The sequence below is a fragment of the Polypterus senegalus genome, chromosome 13 (genome assembly GCF_016835505.1).
Source record: "Polypterus senegalus isolate Bchr_013 chromosome 13, ASM1683550v1, whole genome shotgun sequence".
Classification (NCBI taxonomy): Eukaryota; Metazoa; Chordata; class Cladistia; order Polypteriformes; family Polypteridae; genus Polypterus; species Polypterus senegalus.
Window position 1 is genome coordinate 69858329 of NC_053166.1, and position 23273 is coordinate 69881601.

Here is a 23273-nt window from a genome sequence, read left to right on the forward strand (position 1 = left end):
ACTAGCATCACCTTGTGGTATGAAATGGAATTGCAGGAATGCACTTTCTAGCAGCACAAAATTGTCATCAGGTTTAGGTTTAGGTTTAGGTTTATTTGTCATATATAGGTTAACACAGGGTCAACATATAATGAAATGTGTATGACGAGAAAAACAAGTCACTTAGCCTAGATCCAATAAAGCTAAAAATAATTTTAAAAAAAATTACAAGTTAAAAATAAACTAGCTATATAAAATCAAATGTGTACATTTTAAAAGAAGTTATAGAGCAATATGAGTTGATGAGCAGCAAGTACAAATGACAGTTATTGCACAGATAATGTTTTATAAGTACAGATGCATATTCCATAAAGTGCAGATGCATGTTCCAGTCAGTATTCAGAGTGTATGCAGGTACAGTTTGTGTGTGAGTAGTGCAATGTAGGTGTAATGTAAGTGGATGTAAGTGTTCAAGTGTTGGTGTTGAGGAGTCGAATGGCCTGGTGGTAAAAACTGTTCTTAAGTCTTGTAGTCTGAGAAGCCAGACTCCTGTATCGTCTGCCAGACGGTAACAAGGAGAACAGCTGGTGTGCTGGATGGCTGTGGTCCTTTATGATGCTGCTTGTCTTACGCAAGCACTGATGGAGGTAAATGTCTTCAATGGCAGGGAGACTCTTGCCCGTGACGTGCTCTGCTGCCTTCACCACTCTCTGTAGTGATTTTCGGCTGCTGGCAGAGCAGCTCCCATACCAGACAGTAATGCGATCCGTCAGCAAAGTACCATCACAAAGTGCTTTGAAAAAATAGTTGCTGGAGCAGATTACAAGATAATGCAAATTCAACAAATAAAAGTAAAACTGGAAGAGTTCAACAGTGCAATAAATATTGCAGTTTATAAAAATTCCAATTTCTTGAAAATAAATTGAAACCAGTGATTTGTGCATCACCCATATTATGTTTTTTATTTAAGTGAAGGAAGGTTTAAAATCTGGGTGTAAATTGCAACAATTACCTGCCTGACCTGAATATGAGCCCAAATAAGTATGTTTTTTCAATTCAGTTCAATTCAATTTGCGTTCACTTTCATTTAAGAATTCAGAATGCCATACAATAATTATAAATAAAACATAAAAAGGAATACATCCTAAGTACAATACATAATGTTAAAAAGCATCATTCTAGGAGCAACCCACTGTGGAGTAGACATTGCGGTCTACTCCACAGTAGGCTGCTGTTCCTCTTGCCTATGTTCCATTATAAATACCAACTGAGCATTATAACTGAGCCAACCTGGGATCAAAGATCACTCTAAAATTCTTATGGTTACCAAACGAATTGCCATCTGATGACTCTGAGATTTATCTCATCCCTGATTCACAGACCATGAGCCATTACTACAAACTAAGGCTCTACTTTTCACCCTTCCCTACCCTCTGCCTTTTTCATTATTCTTAGGTTTCTCTCCTTTTCTGATCTCTGTATCTTCTGTGTTTTGTCTGCTCCAGACCATGCCTAAAAAGGCACAATAACAAACATTCTTCTGCTTTAGCATGGAATTAACTGGTCCTGTCAACCCTCACAGCTTTTAACTGTCTTACAGTCAGCATACTACAACTCTAAACCCATAATCCTGAAGTAGGGAAGTGAAACAATAAGGATAAACTGATGAATAGATTAAAGTGCTCTTTATTTATTAATAAGCAAATAATTACTATGCAACAGACAGATATCCATCCATCATCCAACCCGCTATATCCTAACTACAGGGTCACAGGGGTCTGCTGGCGCCATTCCCAGCACAAGGCAGGAAACAAACCCCAGGCAGGGACACACACACACACACACACACCAAGCACAATTTAGAATCGCCAATGCACCTAACCTGCATGTCTTTGGACTGTGGGAGGAAACCCATGCAGACATGGGGAGAACATGCAAATTCCATGCAGGGAGGACCCGGGAAGTGAACCTGGGTCTCCTAACTTCGAGGCAGCAGCGCTACCCACTACGCCACCGTGCCGCCCAGCAATAGATAGACAGACAGACAGAAATTTGCTTTTTACAGAAGCTCTTTAAATAAATAAATACATGCATAAGTAAGTAAATAAGTAAATATACACACACAATTTGGTCTGTACACACAGAGGAATGACAATAAAGCAAGTTGACTGTCACAGCCCCAATAACAGTGAGGCGTTATACAGGCGTATTGCTGTTGGTATATAGGAGCCTAAGTAATGTTTCTTGACACACTTCTGCTGAAGTTATCTTTAAAATATGTTACAACTTCTTATATATGGCCACAGTTCTTTCTCACATCAGGTACGATCTGAGATAGAAGCACAAGGAAAATCCAAGGGGAAACCACAAGGAATTCTGGGTACAATATCGTTTTTCCTCATTTCAGGGTAGGACCAGAAGTCCCCTAAGGAAATAACCAAAAGTGTTCTTAAAGGTGAGATGGATTAACTATACCCCTGAGGGTCCACTACAAGACAGGGAAGTCACTGGCTCCATGACCCTATAAAAACAGAGTGAAGACTCAACAAGTCAAATCATTCCTGGCCACCTAAGAGGTCAGAATTCTGCCATTGCTGCTGGAGAGAAAACTGCATCAAGAGGAATCCTACATTTCTGAATATGGGACAGAGACTGAGGGCTTATTGCTCAAAGAGAGCTTAGAACCGTTGGATTAGAAAGGCTAGAATGACTAGGCTATTGCTTTTGTTCTGTGGAGAAGGAGGTAGAACCTCTGTTAACTGCCCAATTGACCTCGAAAAACTGTCTGTGAATTCTTATTCAAACATAAAATGCCCACTTGCCCACCTCACCTCAAATCTGCAACTGGTGCAAGGGGAGAAAAATTTAGAAGGCCACAAATGGTTGACAGTTCTATTCATAAAGCAACAGCGCAGTGGTGTTGTACTGCTCCCAAGATTTAGTTTGAAATCTTCATAATCCAGTTCAGTTTTGTAGGAAACCAAAAAAGCAAGTCCAATATTTGAAATTTCTTTGTGCATCACAAATAGGAGTAAAGCAGCTGAGTTAAGGTCACTTGAAATCGGATGTGAACAGAACAGAGAAAAAGTGTTACTATCATAAAGGCTCTGAAATATGAGAAGGAACTTTAAAAAAGGGTTAGATGAAAGAACTTTAGGGGCCAATCTCTGTAATGATCTACCTGTTCATTGGTATCACCATTTAGATCGGGTACTCCATTCCGGTCTTGAAGGTCCACAGTGGCTGCAGGTATTTGTTTTAACCAAATTTTTAATTAGAACACTTTTATTTACTACTAAAGCAATATGTTCTTTTCAGGCTTAGTTTTGTTTAAATCATTTCTTATTATTCATAAACCTTAATTGCCATTTTTTGTTCTAAGCAGCTGCATTAGGGTTTAAATTGTTGCCTGTTTTCTTAACCAGCCATCAATTAAAAATGTGGTGTAAATGACAAAGAAACCATCAGCTCTCCAGCTAACATCCTTCCTTGTAAACCTGTGTATGTGCACCATGAAGAATCTGTGTTAATACAATTGTTTTGAAATTGTTGTGTATTTGTATGTTCAGTAACGAGTTCAATTTTTTATTGATCTTGATTGACTTTCCTGTTGTTGGTAATTTCTAGTAGAATGTTAGTGAGTGGGATTTTAGAGGAGAAAAAGAAAGCTCTTTAAAAAAGGTATTTTGCCCTGTTGCTGAGAGAACCTAATGAGAAACTGACACCATTTCAGTTATTAAAAGCTATAGTTAAGAATCATTTATCAACATCTGTGGGTCTTCAATCGATATTATAGAAATAAATGAGAAAGAAAGGAAATGCTAGAAGTATACACAATATATGGATAACGTACTCAGCGTAGTGCAATGGTTCTCAAACTGTGGGGCAGGAAGTAACAAAAAAGGGGGGGCGTGAAGATGTGAAAAAAGAAAACAAGAATCAAAAATATGAAAAATACATGTATTGAAACCAAAACAAATTAACTTAAACTACATTCTGATACTAGAAAAATAAATATAGTGTTAGATAAATGTCGATAAAAGTTAAGTAGGTATAATAAAATATGCATCTATCAAATATCATTAATTAAAAAAGAACAAATTGGTATTAGTGGGCTCCTTTCAAATAAACATTAGGGGGGGGTGTGATTAAAACTGTTATGAAAACTCGGGTCGCAAATACTTAAAGGTTGACAAACGCTGGCGTAGTGTGATAAACATTGGTCTTGGAAAAATGAAAGCACTGATAAGCCATATAATTAAATACTAAGTATCATTATCTGTTAGGCCTGGTTTATGGTTACAAAATTAGTTGCAATGAAAACCTGTACCCACTGCAGACCTGCAGGGCCTGGGTTGAATACCCCTGATTTATGTCAAAGCTCAAGAATCTTTATTTTAGCATTATGCAGTTTTGTGAACATAAGAACACAAGAGATTTGAAAAACAAGGGGAGCCAATTCAGTCCATCAGGCTAGTTTGTTTAGTTAACAGCTAAGCTGTCCCAATTTCTTATCCACAAACTTGTTAAAGATTGTCAAGGTTTCTACTTCAACTGCATGGCTTGAGTACAAGATTTACCCTTAAGTTGAAAGCAGGGCCGGATTAAGACCCTTAGATGCCTTAAGCACTAAGTAATTTTGGTGCTCCCTTACACTAGTAATTCAAAATATTAAAACAATAACAAACTAGAAAATAAAATTTTATTTTATTATCGAAAATTCGAAATTAAACAAAACATACTTATAGTAAGAAAGAAAATAATATTTAGTTTTGTATGCTTCATTTTATTTTCATCTTAATAATTTTCTCCTACTTTTTTTCCTTGCAAACTCTTTGATTATATCTTCATAATCAATCTTACGTAACACATCTGCTTCTATACATAATAAAAGGCATTCAGAATATGTTATTTGAATTATTATGTGGCATTCAACACAGTTACGCACTTCATAAACTGAATAATACACACATTTAAATTCCCAGCTTACTGCTGATGCTGAATGTGCTTTTAAGGTGGGTGGGGGGGGGGATCTGACAAGCGCAATATGGAGGATTGTATGAATTCATAAACTACGTTATGTAAAAGTGAAAATCGTACAGCTGATTACTATTGGATAAAATTATTGATAACTTTTTTACTAAGAAAGATTTAGTTACAAAATTTTCACAGAATATTTTTTAAGCTTTATATTAAGAATGTGTGTAAAAGATTTGCTAAATAATGAACGCAAAAGCCATAAATAAATTAAATAATAAAAATGGTAAAAATTCATGACAGTTAAAGTCATACAACAATGTAATGCTTAGAGCGGTTATATGCATTAAAAACTGCAAAACTGCCGCCTCCATGTCATAAACCGAACGACTTTAATTGTTATAGTACCTAGGGGTTGTGAAAATTGTCGTATCAAAATGAGATTAGGACCACAATTTTCGTGAAAATCTCTAGTTTTTGATGAAGCAAAACAAATTCCAAAATATCAATTAGCGCAGATTTTGTTTCAGCTTTTTTGAATTTTTTTACATCTTATATTTAAGGATGTTTTAGGTCTCAAAGTGACTACAAAGTGGCTTAAATGGCTACAAATATTAATTTTATCTGCCATTATTCTAAGGACTACAAATTATCCAATCTCCTGCCAAAACCTGTAGAAATTGACTTTTACCCTAAAATTGATTTAAAAATTTATTTTGTGTTGCACTGCTTTTCGATAAATATCTTTTTATCATTACTTGAAGAGAAAATGGCATCCAAAATTTTACAGATTTTAACGTTTGGGTTTGTTTTTTTGAAATGTACGGTTTTCGTTTTGACATGAAAACTGTAGATTTACCATTTTGATTATTTAATTTATTTATTGCTTTTGTGTCAATTTAGCAAATTTAGTTACACATATTCTTAGTACAAGATTTGAAGAATATTTTGTGAAAATTTTGTTAATAAATCTTTATTAGTAAAAAAGTTATAAAAATTTGTATCCAATAGTAATCAGCTGTGCGATTTTCACTTTTACATAATGTAAATGAATTTAAAAATATCCAAGAATAGAATTAAATAGACTTACCAGAATATTTTTTCCTCAAACTGGGACAATTTTTTGTTTTTGCTTAAAACAAAAATAACGCTTTCTACGCACTAGAAATTTATTTTAAGTTAAATAACAGATAATTCACGAAACACAACAATTACGTGATAATTTTTTTCAACTATTAACTATTATTTAAAACAATAAAAACATATTGTTTTGAATCGAATTATTTTCACAATATTTTGACATAACATGGCGTTTAAGGGAATCACCATGAAACGGGAATTCCCCATCGTAGATGGCACCAGTATGCAGAACGCACTGTGTAAGGTGCCATCTACGAACAGTGATGGCATAGGGATGTACAGGGAGGCATTATTCATTTTTCATTACATTTTGAAAATGGCTATAAATTTAATTAATTTAATCATTTATGTGATAAATTTGGCCATGAAAAATTTTTGTGGTGCCCCCTTTACCCTTGATGCCCTAAGCATGTGCTTACTTTGCTTATATGGTTAATCCAGCACTGGTTGAAAGAATTCTGCTGGATTCACTTTATCAATGCTTTTGAGTAATTTGAAAACCTGGGTTTAGGTCCCCAGGAGGTTTCCTCTGTTCGAGAGTAAATATTTCATTCTCTGAGTTAGTCAGAGAAAGTATGACATGTCCTTAAGTCCTGGGATACACCTGGTTGCTCTCCTCTGTACATTGTCAAGTGCTGGTGTGTCTTTCTTGTAGTATGAGAGGTTCTGATGAGGTTGTTTTTACTACTTTTTTCACAACTAGCTCTTGGTAAATCTTTTCAGTGTTCAGTGGTATCACCAATATTTTGATAACGATCTACGATGGGGAATTCCCGTTTCATGGCGATTCCCTTAAACGCCATGTTATGTCAAAATATTGTGAAAATAATTCGTCCCTTCACACCTACAAAAGCTACCTTAGAAAATGTGTGACACAATGTCACACCTTTGCTGGATATTGCTAAAATCATGAACATTAATAGAATGTTCTAGCAGCACATACTGTACTACTAGCTAGACAAAAAGCAAAGTGAATTTTGCTTTTCTCTTCTCTCTTCCCATGTGCTCTTAGCTACCTTAGTCCATTTGCTGTCTGTGTTGAGTCTGAACATTCCCCAATAAATATGAAGTTTTCCAGTATGTCTATCACTGGTTAGGTTAAGCAACCTCTCCTATAAATTGAGTTGGTATGTTTGAATTGCCCTGTGACTGATGCTGTAAGCAGAGGCTCTGAATCCCTGCAATTCTGATTTGTCGTAAACATTTTAGAAAAAGGATTAAAAGATTGATGGATGGGGGAAATAATGCATGATGGTTTTGTATTAAATTAAACTGAATTAAATATTGCCATCCTGCGACCCTGTAATGGGAATAAACCGATTTGTAAAATAAACAAATACACGTAGCTATTGTCAGACTGGAGAACTTTGACATTTTGGATATGGAAAAAAAACCACAAACAGAGAGCTGAACTAATTTAAATTGAGTGACATATTCATCACTTTAAGACAAATATGGAAGAATGCTTTCCTGAGTATAATGTGAATGCACCAAAATATCTATACTGCTTATACAGCCACATCACCATCAAGATGTTAGTATACAACATTGAACAATGGCATTGTGAATTGAGTATGCATAAAGATAACATAACATTTTAAACATCTTACTTAGACATTTCATATGGAAATAATCATTGGCACACACATATCACCAAGTGGCACTTTTTTTGTTCATTTTCTTTTAGCAGAAATTAGATGAAGTCTAACGGTAAGTAAAGTGCTTATAAAATGAATGATAGCACAGACTGCTCTGTTCTTGTCTGAATCTAAGAAAGCTGAGGAGGAATGTACATAGAAGTATGGAAAGTGTTTTACAAATTACATTATACTTTATGCATTAGTTAGTCATATGTTTTCTGTACATTTATTATGAATTGTTTGTCACATATTGATGATTCTGATTTGGTAAACTTGACTCAAAGTTGATGTCAATATCAGAAGATGGCAGCTGTTTTAGGACCACAGGTTTTTGAGCCTACCCTTTCCTTCCACTAACCAAGGAAGAGTTTTTTTTGGTTGTTGGTTTTATTTTTCAAATAAAGATTTGCATTTTGTTTTGTACATAAGTTTTACAATAAGAACAATCTGTCTGTGAATGACCAAAATCACCCCAATAAAAAAGGGGTTTTCTGCTTCTGACACATAAATATAAACTTAAACGTCTCTCCAAAATGTGACAGTTCTGTGAATCAACATGTTTGAAAGCACAAACAAATTAGACTTCTGAGACATCTGATTATGTGATCATTTCTCTTTTAAAAATGGATCTAGTCTGATGTAAGTTAAACACAGACCAACATATATGAAGGGCAAGCATAAACAGATGACTGGCAACAGCCATACTCTAACAGACATTAAAAACAATGTGGACATGTGTGCTGGAAATCATCAACCCTTGTGATGAACATTGTTACAGTCACTGGTGGTCCTGGTCCCCAGTTGCAGGCCTTGGATGCTCTTGAGGTATCTATGGGATGCGTCTCTTGCTAGTGATTTCAATGCAGTTTGCAGAATTAAGCCATTTTTTTCTTGCTTGAGGTGCAGTGCACCATGAAAGAAGTTTAACTAAGGCCAATTTAAATTTACAAGTAATCAAACTATTTTATTTTCCATTTCTCTAATTACAAAGTTAGAAGAGCAAAATTACATGACATGCATCACAACCACAAGAGAATAATCCAATTTATGTTGCCAACTGTAGAGCCAGCATTTTGATAAGATTAAAATCCAATCATTAATCTTATTTTATTACAGTTTGACCATGGCAAACCCTTTATGTGACAAACAAAGCAAAAGAGAAAAAACAAATCTCAGATCTTTGACTATTAACAAAAAGGAGGATACTTTTATGCTTTAAACTGTTTCTTTGCTGCTCCTTTCGTCTAATTCCACCAAAGCACAGATTAATGCAGCCAAAGCGCGTGCGATTAGCCTTCCTAAACGCATTTGTGGGAGATGAGCTTGCAGCCTATACGATAAGGCCTGTTGCTAGACACCCCTGATAATCTTCTTTTAAACTTTAGAAAGAGATTCACGCAGCAAAATGAGATTAAGAAAAAAAAACATTTGGAGGTGTTGTTAAAAAAATATATATATAAATAAATGGGAAAGCAATTGGTGCAACATACATATAAGGGTCACATCCCACTGTTTAAATAGCCCTATAAAAAGCAGCGGCGAGAATTAAAATCAAAAGGACAGAAAAACAAAGACGACTTCATTTCTAATGCTCTGGCGGCACTAAACCGGGGTGGACAGGTCCACTTTACTTTTTATTCTTTATATTCAATGTTTTTTTTTTTCTTCTTTTACATTTTTAATTTTCATTTGGCAACCTTCATTAATTTATTAATAGATATTTGAGGTCTACTTCCAAGACAAAAAATGCATAAAAAGTGGACGGGCAGCCAGGAGCAGGAGCTCCCTGAAGATTTCTATATTCCCATTCCTCTTGAAACCAGCAATATCACATTACTAAGCCCTTTCCTTGTACCACAGGTCCACTTGGCCAGCTCAGGAGTTTTCATGAGTATGGCAGCATTTATGTTCTTTTTGGTCATTACTGGACTACCCATCAACCTGCTCACTGTAGTCTGTACTTTCAAGTACAAGAAGCTCCGATCACACCTCAACTACATCCTGGTCAACTTAGCAGTGGCAAACTTGCTGGTGGTCTCTGTGGGTTCCACCACTGCCTTCTACAGTTTCTTCAGAATGTTCTTCAGCTTGGGGGCCACAGCATGCAAAATTGAAGGCTTTGTGGCCACAGTGGGAGGTGAGTATAGTGATGAGTGAATCAGTAGTGATATGACCTGCAGGTAAGTCAAAGGATAGCATCCAAAAACTGTTTAATAACTAATACTGTTAATAATGTTCCAGGTACAGTGACGCCATGAATAATTTACTGAAGGGAGCATAGAAGACATTTCAAACCAATTGTTGCCTTCATAGGTTGAGGAGGTAAAAATGACCAAATCTATTGGTCAACAATTTTGAACTGTCCTTCATGAAAATTCCATCAAAACTATTTTTACAAAATATACAACAAAACTAAAAACCAACAGTTCATTGATGGTACATAAAAGCATACCTCGATACAAAAAACAACTGAGAGATGGACACAATACAAAAGAGAATGGTCAAACTGTTTATAGGAATAGAAGACAGATCTGTTGAATCACACAAATTAGGACTTGTTTCTGTTTCCCCCCTTAAATTTCTTCTATTTTGAGCATTGCTGCTATCTTTACTGTCTATCTCTTATTTCTCCTTTATCATAGTTAGCATGCAAATGTTCATTGCTTTTTATTTGACTTTCTTAATTTGGTCACATTTTGCTATCTTTGAGTAAAAAGATGGAAGGGGACTGTTTGGATTCAGTTATAGCTAGAGATTAATGTCTGAATCTTACAATCGCAGGCAACACACTGGCTAAATGATTAGTGCTACTGCCATGGGGCTGCATATGGGTGTAGGTTTGATTCCCATCCCTTTAACTCCCTTTGTGGATTTTGTATATTTCCCCATGTTCACGACACTAATATATTTTCCTCCTACTTCTCAAAAACTTTAAAGTTAAGAGAAAACGGTCTCTGTCTTTCTCTTAACATTATACGGGAAGCTAGTTTGGTAAATAAGTAATTATGCGATATTTGGTCAACAATATATAATTTGGAAAAAGAACAAATTAAACGTTAAGAGGCAAAAATCTGTATTGTCTAATATTAACAAAAACAAAAAAAGAATTCAATAATATCCATCCTTGCAAACAAATCATGACGTACAAATTTATTGTCAACAACTTAGGATAAGTAGCTATAGTTTGTGCTGCTACAAGCAATCTTCAAATATTTATAAAGTCTTTGATTAATAAGTAGTGGAGGATAAGAAAATGTGAAATGAATTAATGAGTAATGGGAGGTATAATTTACTTAATGCAGAATGTTAAAATGTACAGATTTCACAGCGGCTAAACAAAAATAATATCAAAAATATAGGGCAGCATCTATACATTATAGAGACCCACAATCAAAATGCACTATGAAACTGAAAAGGAATTAAATAAATAATTGACTTGAATTTTTTGCCAAAGAAGAAATAAACATTTACAGTGTATTGAGGCTAAGTTTTGGATACTGTGAGGAATCACATAAAATAACACAGGAAGAATTTGAAACACTAATCAAATATATAAAGGTTGATTCTGTGTGTGTGTGCAAACACAAACCATTCAACCTATTTCCATCAAATTTTGTTTAGATTCCTCATTTGAAGACAACAGACTACATCTTGTTCCAAAACCTTGCCATTGAGGAATGTAATTTACTAGCTGCTCCTATGCTTTATTAAGGAAGTGCTCCTAGGAGACATTTTTTGGACTAGGCGTGGGTATGCAAAGTTATTTCCTGCAGTGGGTATAGTCAATGAAATTTTAGCTTGGGGAAAATATTTTTTCCCCAGGGAATGTATTTAGTGATTGCACTTTTTCTTTATGCCACCCCAGACAACAACAACAACATCTATTTATATAGCACATTTTCATACAAAAAAATGTAGCTCAAAGTGCTTTACAAAATGAAGAATAGAAAAATAGAAGACACAATAAAAAATAAAAATAAGTCAACATTAATTAACATAGAATAAGTAAGGTCCGATGGCCAGGGTGGACAGAAAAAACAAAAAAAAAACTCCAGACGGCTGGAGAAAAAATAAAATCTGCAAGGATTCCAGACCATGAGATCGCCCAGTCCCCTCTGGGCATTCTACCTAACATAAATGAAACAGTCTTCTTGGGATTTAGGGTTCTCACGGAAGGACTTGATGAAGATGGTCACGTAGAGTTCTGGGTTTTAGTCCATCAATGTTGGAGCATCATGATGCTTTGAGTAGGTGGTGGTGGTGGTGCAGGTCACCACCACAAAGAAACAGAAGAGAGAGTAGGGGTCAGTACGGATTTTAGAGCCGCCATGAATAGTTATTATGATGAATTGAACATACAGAGTATCAGTGAAGTTGTGAAAAGGCCATGTTAAAGTAATGTGTTTTCAGCAGTGTTTTAAAGTGCTCTACTGTATTTGCCTGGCGAATTCCTATTGGCAGGCTATTCCAGATTTTAGGTGCATAGCAGCAGAAGGCCGCCTCACCACTTCTTTTAAGTTTTGTTCTTGGAATTCTAAGGAGACACTCATTTGAGGATCTGAGGTTACGATTTGGAATATAAGGTGTCAAGACATTCCGATATATAAGATGGAGCGAGAATATTTAGGGCTTTATAAACCATAAGCAGAATTTTAAAGTCAATCCTGAATGACACAGGTAACCAATGTAGTGACATCAAAACTAGAGAGATCCACAGAACAAATATTTAATTAATGTATTTAAATGCTGCATATAATTTAATTAACTAGATTTTGAAATACATCCATCCATCCATCCATTAACCAGCCTGCCATATCCTAACTACAGGGTCTGCCATCCAATATGAGCCAATCCCAGCCAACACAGGATGCAAGGCAGGGCGCCATCCCACCGCAGTTTTTAAATACATATTTAATGAAAATATAAATTATGTATCAAACTTATAATATGTAGTAAAACCTATTGAATGCAGCTGAAGGAATTCTATGCTTCATAAAGTTCTATCAAAACCATATCCGAAGTGCTGTGTTCAAGTACGGTTTTTGCACTGTAAGATAAACATAGATTGATAGAACATGGATGGAGAAAACTAGCCAGGCTCATCCATGGATCAAAGAGCAAAAATGTTTCTAATTTGCAGTTATTTTTCTTCCATTCATTTACACAAAGAGCTTTTTCATATGTTAAGATAACGAAGGATGTTCAAAAAGTGTACACACTTTTTTTAACTCTATTTATTAAGAATTTCAAACACAAATTGCATCACTTTTCTACATAGTCACCTTTGTTTGTGATACAATTTTCCCAGTGGAGTACCAACTTTTTAATGCCCAATTACTTCCGCCTTCATCGTTTCCAACGAAAATATAAAAGTGCGGAAGCTTTTTGAATGTCCCTCATAGCAAAGCAAGCATTTGTCATGATTATCTTCTATTTAAGAACATTTTAGTACTGAAAAAACTGTGGAAATTTCTACCCAGTAAGGCTGTGAAGTTTAGGCCACACTGATAAGTCAAAAATGAAGCTTCAGGATGCAGTATTGATCATCGAGAAGAAGGCTGAAATACTGCAAATTTTTACAATTTTAAAATTGTGCTCTATTCCAAACAGATTTCCCAGTTACAGTTATATCTTTATACCATTGTTTGTAAATGTGCTGTAATTCCATTCAAAAATAAATGTTCAACTTCCAACCCTGCTTTCATATGTGATTACGAACGAGTCACTTTAAATCTGTAGCCCCACAGTCGAACTAAATGGTTCTCATTTCTGAATTCATGAGATAGTCGCCTTTAAGAGCTTAGATTTACTGACCAGCAAGCACAGGTTGACTGCAATGTAAGTTGCCGACAAGCAAATCTTAGACAAGGTAGAACACGAATGAAACTAACAGATGCTGGACACAAGATAAAACCAAACTAAGTACTTTTGCATGGCATGTCCATCATGAAAGTTCCTACATAAAGTAAACTGCTTTGGATGTCTTAATTGCTCTGTTGTTTGCAGAATTAAAAAGAGAGAGCAGAACATCTTGCAGATTTTTCACATTCCAAACCAATTCACCATACAGACATATCTGACTTATGCCTTCTAAACTAACAGCCTATACGTGCATCTCTTGTAGGAATGGTGAGCCTCTGGTCTCTGGCTGTGATTGCATTTGAACGATTCTTGGTGATATGCAAACCTGTGGGCAACTTCACCTTTAAAAGCTCGCATGCCATCATGGGTTGTGTGTTCACCTGGATTATGGCGCTGATTGCCTCTGCACCTCCCCTGTTCGGCTGGAGCCGGTAAGCTTTGTTTTGAATAAGCAGTTCTCTTTTTAATTACTTGATAGAAGTTTTTGTAATGTGGTTCTCTATATGATTCATTGTATGAGGAATGAATGGGAAATGTTGATGCAGGGTACTGTGATCAGGTCGTGCAGTTTATGAAAATATTCATAATTTATTACTATTACATTTTAGTTCAGAGTATATAAATAGTGTTAAACTAAAACAAATGGCATAGTGATTAGCACTGCTACCACCAAGCTCCAGGCTTCTGAAGGCTGTCTCTGCCTATCTAGTGTCTGTAAATTCTGCTTGTGTATGTGTGAGTGTTTTCTCCGAGAGGTCTAGTTTCCTAAAGCATTCCAAAGATGTGCCTTTTAGTGTTAGTGAGCGTCTGTGAAAGACTCCGGACATCCCACTCCAGGATGTTTTCCTACAATACCTGGACACTAGCATTTCCATATTAGGTTGTGGCACACCATCACCCTAGCACTGGGAAAATGAATGAATGAATGATCGTTTTATGTTCGGCTGTGCTAACGTGTGATCTATTTTAGAGATGTTTAATCTATTTCAGAGAAAGAATGCAATGCTGTATATAGTAAATATTTAAAAGGGACCAGTTAGGGACATCCTAAACACATTAGATGAGTACATCCACTAATGTCATCACTATGCATTTACACATACTCAAACACATAAAAATTTGAAATAACATCATATTCTCCCTTAATTATATGTTCATGGTCACAGGGGTCCACAGCCTATCTCAACAACACTGTGTACAAGACAGAAACATGGCATCAATCCGTCACACTGCGACCAAGTAACCTAACTTGCACATCTTTGGAGTACCTGAAAGAATATCTGGAAAGAATGTACTAGCGCCACACTTAAAACAACCAGATGTGGAATTTCAACCCAAGACGTTGTAGCAGCAGTGCCACCCATAATTTGACGTTGAGCATATTAATGTAACAGTATGGTGATGCTGCACTATTGGGTCTAATTACCATCAAATAAATACAATAAGAAAAGCAGGCTGAATATCAAGTATATGTTCTGAATTAACAGACCTCAAACTATTGACACACAATTTTTGTCTGCCAGCAAAAGTTCACAACAGAAAAAGGGAGTACTGTAGATACAGAAGATGTGCAAGGCAGCTCTAAAATTATAAACTGATGATACTAGGATAGGATGTGGTTGACCACCACCTTGTACTTAACAAAAAGAAAATGACTAGGTTAGTGCAACTATTGTAATGCATTGACATATGAGAAGACTACATCAGGTAGAAATAAAAACAGCAGTTATTTAAGAAACCATGATAGAAGTAAAAATGGCAAAGAATTATGAAAATCTGGACAGAAACAATAAAGATAAGAATTATTAAAAAGTCAAAAAGCCATATATGAGTACGAGGTGTGGCAGAAAAGTAATGAGACTGATTTTTTATTTACCAAAGTTTTTATTTTTTTCAAACATCAATGTCATCCCCTTCAAAGTAGTTCACTTGGGCAGCTACACACCAATGGAGACGTTGTTCCCACTGTTGGTAGCAGCGCTGGAAGTCTTCAACCGGTATGGTCTTCAGCATGTCCGTTACACTCTTTTGGATGTTTTCTAAAGTCCTGAAATGACGTCCTTTGAGGACATTGTTCAGTTTAGGAAAAAGGAAAAAAGTCACACGGACTGAGGTCAGGTGAATAAAGGGGCTGGGGAACCACAGGAATGCGTTTTTTCGATTGTCCTTCTGCTCAGTTGTGAGGTTTTTCGGCACCATTTTGGCACAGACCTTTCGCATGTGCAAATGTTCAGTTAAAATTTGATGAACGGTAAATCTGTTCAAATTTAATTGTTCACTCAACATTCTTAATGTTAAACGATGGTCTGATCTCACAAGAGTGTTCACACGTTCGATGTTTTCATTGGTTTTTGAAGTTGAAGGCCTCCCTGAAAAACTCGGGATAAAGAATGTTCCCCATAGGCCTGTTTTAACTTTTCAAACGTCACACATGCCGATTCTCCAAGCTTAATGCAAAATTTAATGGCACAACGTTGCTCCAAATTCCACTGTTCCATTTTGCGTGACGCACAACCAAAAACACAACTTCGCTAATAGCAGTCACAAAAATCACGTAGTTAACGGAAGGAGTTGAAACTCGCACTGAGCTATGGGAGGGTACTGATACACGTGCTCTATCAAGGACAACAGCGCAGCGTTGCCAGATCGCTTGCAGTGTTGCCAGTCTCATTACTTTTCTGCCACACCTCGTATATGAAAGTTGGGAGAGGTAGAAAACGTATGGAAATTTGAAGGAGATTAAAACATACAAAAGCTGAAATCCAGTATTTTTGCAGCTAGTTGTTCACTTGATTTCACAGAAAGTTTGAATTTATTAACATCAAATCTATAAACTGTAATAAAGATGAATGGGGACAATATACATACGTTAAAATTGGGTATCATGGTCTTATTGTATGCTCATGGCTCTAAAAAAACTGATGACTGGAATATAATAGTTGGATTTTTAAAACTGATAAATTTGATCCAAATACTATGAGGTATTGGTAGTTTCATGCATTGCTTTTTGCAGTTATAAGGCAGAAGGTGACAGACCAGGGCTTTCTCCAGTACTCCTGTCACATTAGGCTATCATCCCAATCTGTCAATCAGAGGTTCCTTCGGTGGATTTCCTTGTCATCTTACTGCTGCATTTTGTTGGGGACAGGCAATCCCTCTCAACATTTCTCTGCCAAAATGGATGCAGTTTTATATGCACATAAGCGTCAGGCTGTTACTGTGTCCATAGTGATGCAATCTAGACAAGCCACTTCTGTCACCGACACCAGAATTCATATCCTTAGACACAAACTTGTACTCACATGAAAAAGAGAAAACAAAATCGGTTTTTACATCTTAAGCTATTTCTTTGTTCGTCCAGAGAGAGATACTAAAAATGTTTTGACTAACAAAATGCAATATCTATTTTACAGTGTTCATGAATTTTCTAGTTAACCACAAATATTGGTTATCTCCTGCCCATTATGTCTAAAGGACACTATTTAATGAGCCAGAATGAGGATGTGTTTAGCAACAAAATGTCCAGATCAATCTGCCAGTGCGCCGCCAAACTCTCCACTCGTTTTGCTTTTTTAGGTACATCCCAGAAGGCTTGCAGTGCTCCTGTGGTCCAGACTGGTACACAACCAACAACAAATACAATAATGAATCCTATGTTATGTTCCTATTTTGTTTTTGTTTTGGGGTGCCTCTCACAACTATTGTGTTCTGCTACACCAAACTGCTCCTCACCCTCCGATCGGTAAGTCTTTCTTTCTCAGCAAGTTATTTTAAATACAGAATTTGTTAACCATCAATTCAAGTTGGCTTGGTAAAACACTTTTGACAGACATTGTCAGTGCAATACGCTTTATAGGATAAATATGTCTACAAAACAAAGAGAATGAAACAAAGTATACAAGATAACGCAAATCTAAAATAAATACAAATGAAACATGAAGACACAAGGAAGACCCTGCAAACACCATGACACCTGGTCTGATTATTAAACACATAACTTGATATACAGCATATAACAGCAGGCTGACTGCAAATCAGAATATACTGCAAGTAAAAAAACAAAGAGCTTTAAATGAATTAATAAAGGAACAGAAGATTGAATGTGCAAGAGATATGTGCAGTATGTGCCTTAAGGCCTCATATGGAGGATGTGATTAATGCAACTGCAAAAGTGAACCTGAGTCAGCCGAGGGATTTCATTGCACCTCAGTCAAGACCCTTTCAGAAAATTCTACTTTATATTCCCTTCACATTTTATTTATTTTTTAAATTTTATTGGAACCTTCTTTATTAAATTCAGATATTTTGACATCCATCGGTACAAAAAATCTGAAAGCAAAATAAAATTTTCAGACTCTTCTAATTCATTAATGGATAAGTTTGCTGCTTTTTAAGTCAAAGTTATTTCTTCGCAATCATGGTATTTATTAATTTGCCACATAAAATTGGGCTCTAAAGTGAAGCTATTTTCTATTTAGAAATTTTTAAAAATCCATAGCCTGTTCTTGCACTTTAAAAAAAAGAGGTAAAGATTCTGGGGTTGAAAAAATGAAAGCAAAAAACCTTAAAACTTAACGAACACATCCACTTTAAAGAAGTTTTCCATTTAAAGAAAATCCATCCATCCATTATCCAACCCGCTATATCCTAACTACAGGGTCACGGGGGTCTGCTGGAGCCAATCCCAGCCAACACAGGGCGCAAGGCAGGAAACAAACCCCAGGCAGGGCGCACACACACACACTTGGGACAATTTAGAATCGCCAATGCACATAACCTGCATGTCTTTGGACTGTGGGAGGAAACCGGAGTACCCAGAGGAAACCCACGCAGACACAGAAGAACATACAAACTCCACGCACGGAGGACCCAGGAAGCGAACCCGGGTCTCCTAACTGTGAGGCAGCAGCGCTACCCACTGCGCCACTCTTTAAAGAAAATGCCTCATGTATTTCAAGCCAACAAATGTAAACTAAAAATGATACGTGTGTTCACTGATCCTTGGTAATGTTGAGATAAGATAGATAGATAGATAGATAGATAGATAGATAGATAGATAGATAGATAGATAGATAGATAGATAGATAGATAGATAGATACTTTATTAATCCCAAGGGGAAATTCACATAATCCAGCAGCAGTATACTGATACAAAGAAACAATATTAAATTAAAGAGTAATAAAAATGAAAAAAAAAATGAAAAAAATTAAAATAAAATTAATGTTAGCATTTACTCCCCCGGGTGGAATTGAAGAGTCGCATAGTGTGGGGGAGGAATGATCTCCTCAGTCTGTCAGTGGAGGAGGACAGTGACAAAAGTCTGTCACTAAAGCTGCTCCTCTGTCTGGAGATGACACTGTTAAGTGGATGCAGTGGATTATTTATGATCGACAGGAGTTTGCTTAATGCTACATTTGGTGTTCGCTTGTCTGCTCCCAGCGGCCGTCCTGGGTGGAGTTTGATAAACAGGGAATCCCCAATTTGCCCCAATTTCTGTAGCCTCAGGTTGCATATTATTCTACTTTTGTCTCTGCAGTTCTACTTCTTTAATGCATGTATTTTGTCATGGCTTGTAACAAATGATGCCCTGCACAAAGTGTGCCAAGTTTATAAGATGTAGTAGCTAAGCTACCAGTATGCCCTGAAATTATTTGATTTGAGTACACAAGTGCTGTTAGTCAAACTGCATGTCAGCCCATGCATTCTCACTTCATATTATTTTCTTATGTCATGTGCATTCAAATCATATTTTTTCATAGGCAATGCTGGGACACATACTGAGTCACATGCACACTGTGCTTTAACAACCGATGCATTCTCAAATCATATAATTTTTTTTTTCTTGAACAGTGTCTACTCTCACTTGTTACGTTTTGTGTTATTTTTACTGAGCAAGATTCATGCAGAATGTTAGCATGGTACGTGTTGGTTACGTGTGCTCATAAGAGTTTCATTGTACTTTGCACACATTACAGTAAATCTGAACTGAACTGATTACACTGCATTGCATTTTTTTTTTTTAAAAGCTTAGATTTTTGAAAGAGCCAAGGCCACCTGTGCATCAATACTAAGTCCAGAGTGTTTGTCCAATCAACAATTGGATTAGATTGTTTGTTAAAATGAAAAAGGCACATTATATGATAGAGCTAAACTATACTAAAAGAGATTAAAGTGCCACAAACCAGTTATTGAATTTTATAGCACATGATGAGTCGTTCTTGCTGAGGATATAAGGTAGCAATAAAGCTACGAAGGACAACATTTTTAATGAATAAGCATAATTAGTTACTTTCACTGTTTCTTCCTGTTTGACATTTACTCAAGCCAATAATATGATGAGGTATTTTTGGGGTGCGTTTCCCAAAAATGTCGTACCGTGAAGTACTTTGTTATCTCGTAGTTAAGATCATTCATTAATTAGTGAGGTTTCCTTAAACCCTTTAGTAGTACTGAAACTAACGAGTGAATCGACCCATTCATTCATTTTTGGACTTTTGTCTGGGATTCAATCACAGAAACATAGAGGTTACCGCAAGAAGATCCCAAAAAACACACTGACGCTCTTATTTGGACAATGTAACAACAACAATAACAATAATAGGTCGATGTTGAAATATACAAATAGAATTATAAGGTAGGTTATAGATTAGCACAGGTTTCACTCTTTATAGCTTTAACATCTGTAGACACTTTCAGCACATAAGATGTTAATTAGTCAAACTCGCTATGTAATCAATTAAAGTCCAAAGGTGAATCGATTGTTAGGACCAGCAACAGCAATGGCAGCTGTTCAGAGGATAAGCCACTTGAGAAGCCACCATCCAAGAAACCAAGTCGCAGGTCTATATGCTTTTTTAAGGGGCGGAGAAGATTTGTTATGGATGCACGCAGTGACTAGATTAGCTAAATTTGTTATTTCTTTATGTTGTGTTTTTTTGCATGTTTTAATTGAATTTTAATTACTTCTTTTTATACAGTATTTGCACATGACTGGATTGACAATATAGTATATCTGACAACTGAAATACATGGGACTGATGTTCCTGTTATCGGCAATCTGCTTTTCTGACATGGATGCTGCAGAGGAGCCCAACAAAAAAGTTTTTTAAACTCATTCCTTAAATATCAGAAAACAAAGGGCTTCAGGAAAACACTCACAAAACTCATTCACTCTTTACCCACGTCATGCGTTATTTCTTTCATTATTTATTATGATCGAACATTTTTAGGAAGCACACCTCTGATTTATAAATAAACTTTTAATTATTTTTATCACACTGAAAGAAAGAAAGAAAGAAAGAAAGAAAGCGTGATTTTTTGGTGATTACTAAATAGTTGTATACAGGACTTCTTCTTTTGGCTACAAAGTCAGAGAAGTGAGATTGCGTTGGTTTAGAAATGTCCAGGGAAGAGATGCTGAGAATATTGGGAGAAGGATACTAAGGATAGAGCTGCCAGGGAGGAGGAAAAGAGGAAGGACTAAGAGAAGGTTTATGGATGTGCTGAGAGAGGACATGCAGGTGATCAGTGTGACAGAACAAGATGCAGAGGACAGAAAGATATGGAAGAAGATGATCCGCTGTGGTGACCCCTAACAGGAGCAGCCAGAAGAAGAAGAAGATAATTCATGTAAACTTAACCTTTTAACTTTAATGCTAAGTTTTAAGCAACGTTGCACAACATCCTGAGAAGACTATACCAATGTGAAGAGTAGTGGTGGCAGCATGATGCCATGGGAAAATTCTGTGCAGTGGGTCCTAGAAGACTTGCAAATACAAAAAGAGCGCAAATGGATAACCTGCTACATCACACTTATCTTCCAGCAGTAAAAAGACTTATAGCCAAAGTATGACTGAAGTAGTATAATAAATAATAAATAAATAAAATGTATGCACTACGACCTATTCAAAAACCAGGTGTCCATTATTTTAAAATGTAGCCGTTTCAATCAAAGTTCAGGCAGTGTGAGCAATTCTAAAAAAGAGATCTGACAGCAAAACTGATGGATACCTTTCCTTGAAGTTTCAAGGCTGACATTTCTGCCCAGGTCATCTCTAATATTATTTGAAAATAAGTTGAAGTATATTAACCAGAACAAATCTGTAAAGTTTATTTAACATGCTGAGCTTATTTTAAACTATTTGGATTTGTCAACTTGGAAGGAATGTTTCCAGTTGTCATAAATGAATTATATTGTTACCGTTTCATTTTATAATTTATTAAAATTCTCAGAGAACAGCAATCTACTATTATCTCAAAAGTAATGAAACATAACATGATTGAATTTTGAAAATGTTTTTCTCCTGTTGTAACACTACAAGGATTTCAGGCCTAACGCTACTTTGTGGCTGTAGATTGTTTCTGCTGTTTTGAAATGTGGACGGCTTTCTTGCTAACTGTTGTTCCCCCAAGTTAACCGAATGAATGATGCATTGTCTAATTGCAGGAACACCAAATCAACATATCTCCCCTTTTGTTTGACAGGTGGCAAAGTCACAGGAGCAGTCTGCCACCACTCAGAAGGCTGAACGCGAGGTGACAAAAATGGTCGTTGTGATGGTTCTGGGCTTTCTGGTGTGCTGGCTACCTTATGCTTCGTTCTCACTCTGGGTGGTCTTTCACCGCGGGGAAAAAATTGATCTCAGGGTGGCCAGTGTTCCCTCTATCTTCTCTAAAGCCTCCACAGTCTACAACCCCATTATCTACGTTTTCATGAACAAGCAGGTATGCGGTTTATAATTTTTGTTCAGTCCTTATGTTTTAAAACTTGAGTCAGCTGTTAATTTTGTTGTAGTTTCCTGAAAAACGCCGGCCTCAGTGGCAGGATACATGATTGAAGTGCCACTGTATGATACATTGTAAGCCTGGCCAGCTTGCCTGAAAGCAATGCAATCCATAAAATATGGCTTCACAATCAAAAAACCATTTGTAGTTTCTCAGGCTCTCTGCCTTAAACCATTGCCATCTCCTTAAGGACCACGTTTGACCAAGTCAAATAGCAATAAATGTCCAAAAATACAGCATGGCGGTGCTGTTGGAATATCTGAGAAAAAAAAAAAACAACTTTATTTGCTGAAGTATAAAGGAGAGCCATACTGAAGTTCTGGTTTTAATGTGCAGGTAATCCACAAACCGGAGTGGGTAACGGCATCAAGATCACATTTCCATTATCTGTTTTAGGAGGTACCTTTGTTCACCTCCTCTTTGGCTCTCTATTTTGGATTTTATGTCTCAATTACCTTAGCACTCTGAAAAACTGATTCTAAGTTTCCTTGACGGCCCTACAGTCTTTGCTTTTCTGCATAAAGTTATATTTTCAAATCCCACCAATTATCTTTAAACTTTATACTGAAGCGGCTTTATACTTTAGTGGTTTGTCAAAGCTGTAAATAATACAATATGACATTTATTTACTTACATCATGAAAATAAAAAATTGACTGTAGGTGCTATTGCTGTATTTTTAAGCTTCATCCCTCTACTGGTCCATCTGAACATATCTGTGCACCCGATGCCTCTGTGTCTCTGAATGTGTTTGTCTGCTTTTGACAGTTCCGCTCTTGCATGATGAAGCTGATTTTCTGTGGAAAGAGCCCTTTCGGGGATGAAGACGACACCTCGTCACAAGTCACTCAGGTCTCTTCTGTCTCCACAAGTCAAGTCGCACCAGCATAG

The 23273-nt window shown here is 36.4% G+C and overlaps 1 protein-coding gene across 5 annotated transcripts; it reads left to right on the plus strand.

Moving 5' to 3' along the window:
* The first annotated feature begins 738 nt into the window (after positions 1-738).
* Positions 739-23273, plus strand: opn1sw2 (opsin 1 (cone pigments), short-wave-sensitive 2). Of its 5 annotated transcripts, none has more exons than XM_039774493.1 (6): positions 739-756; positions 9510-9873; positions 13861-14029; positions 17175-17340; positions 22084-22323; positions 23151-23273. In XM_039774493.1, exons 1-6 carry the CDS (start codon positions 739-741, stop codon positions 23271-23273), a joined length of 1080 nt encoding a protein of 359 aa, XP_039630427.1. The 5 variants fall into 5 exon arrangements, with proteins under 5 accessions (XP_039630427.1, XP_039630426.1, XP_039630429.1 ...); XM_039774492.1 differs by lacking the exon at positions 739-756 and adding an exon at positions 4010-4026 and having other exon boundaries at positions 9506-9873; XM_039774495.1 differs by lacking the exon at positions 739-756 and adding an exon at positions 4587-4598 and having other exon boundaries at positions 9519-9873.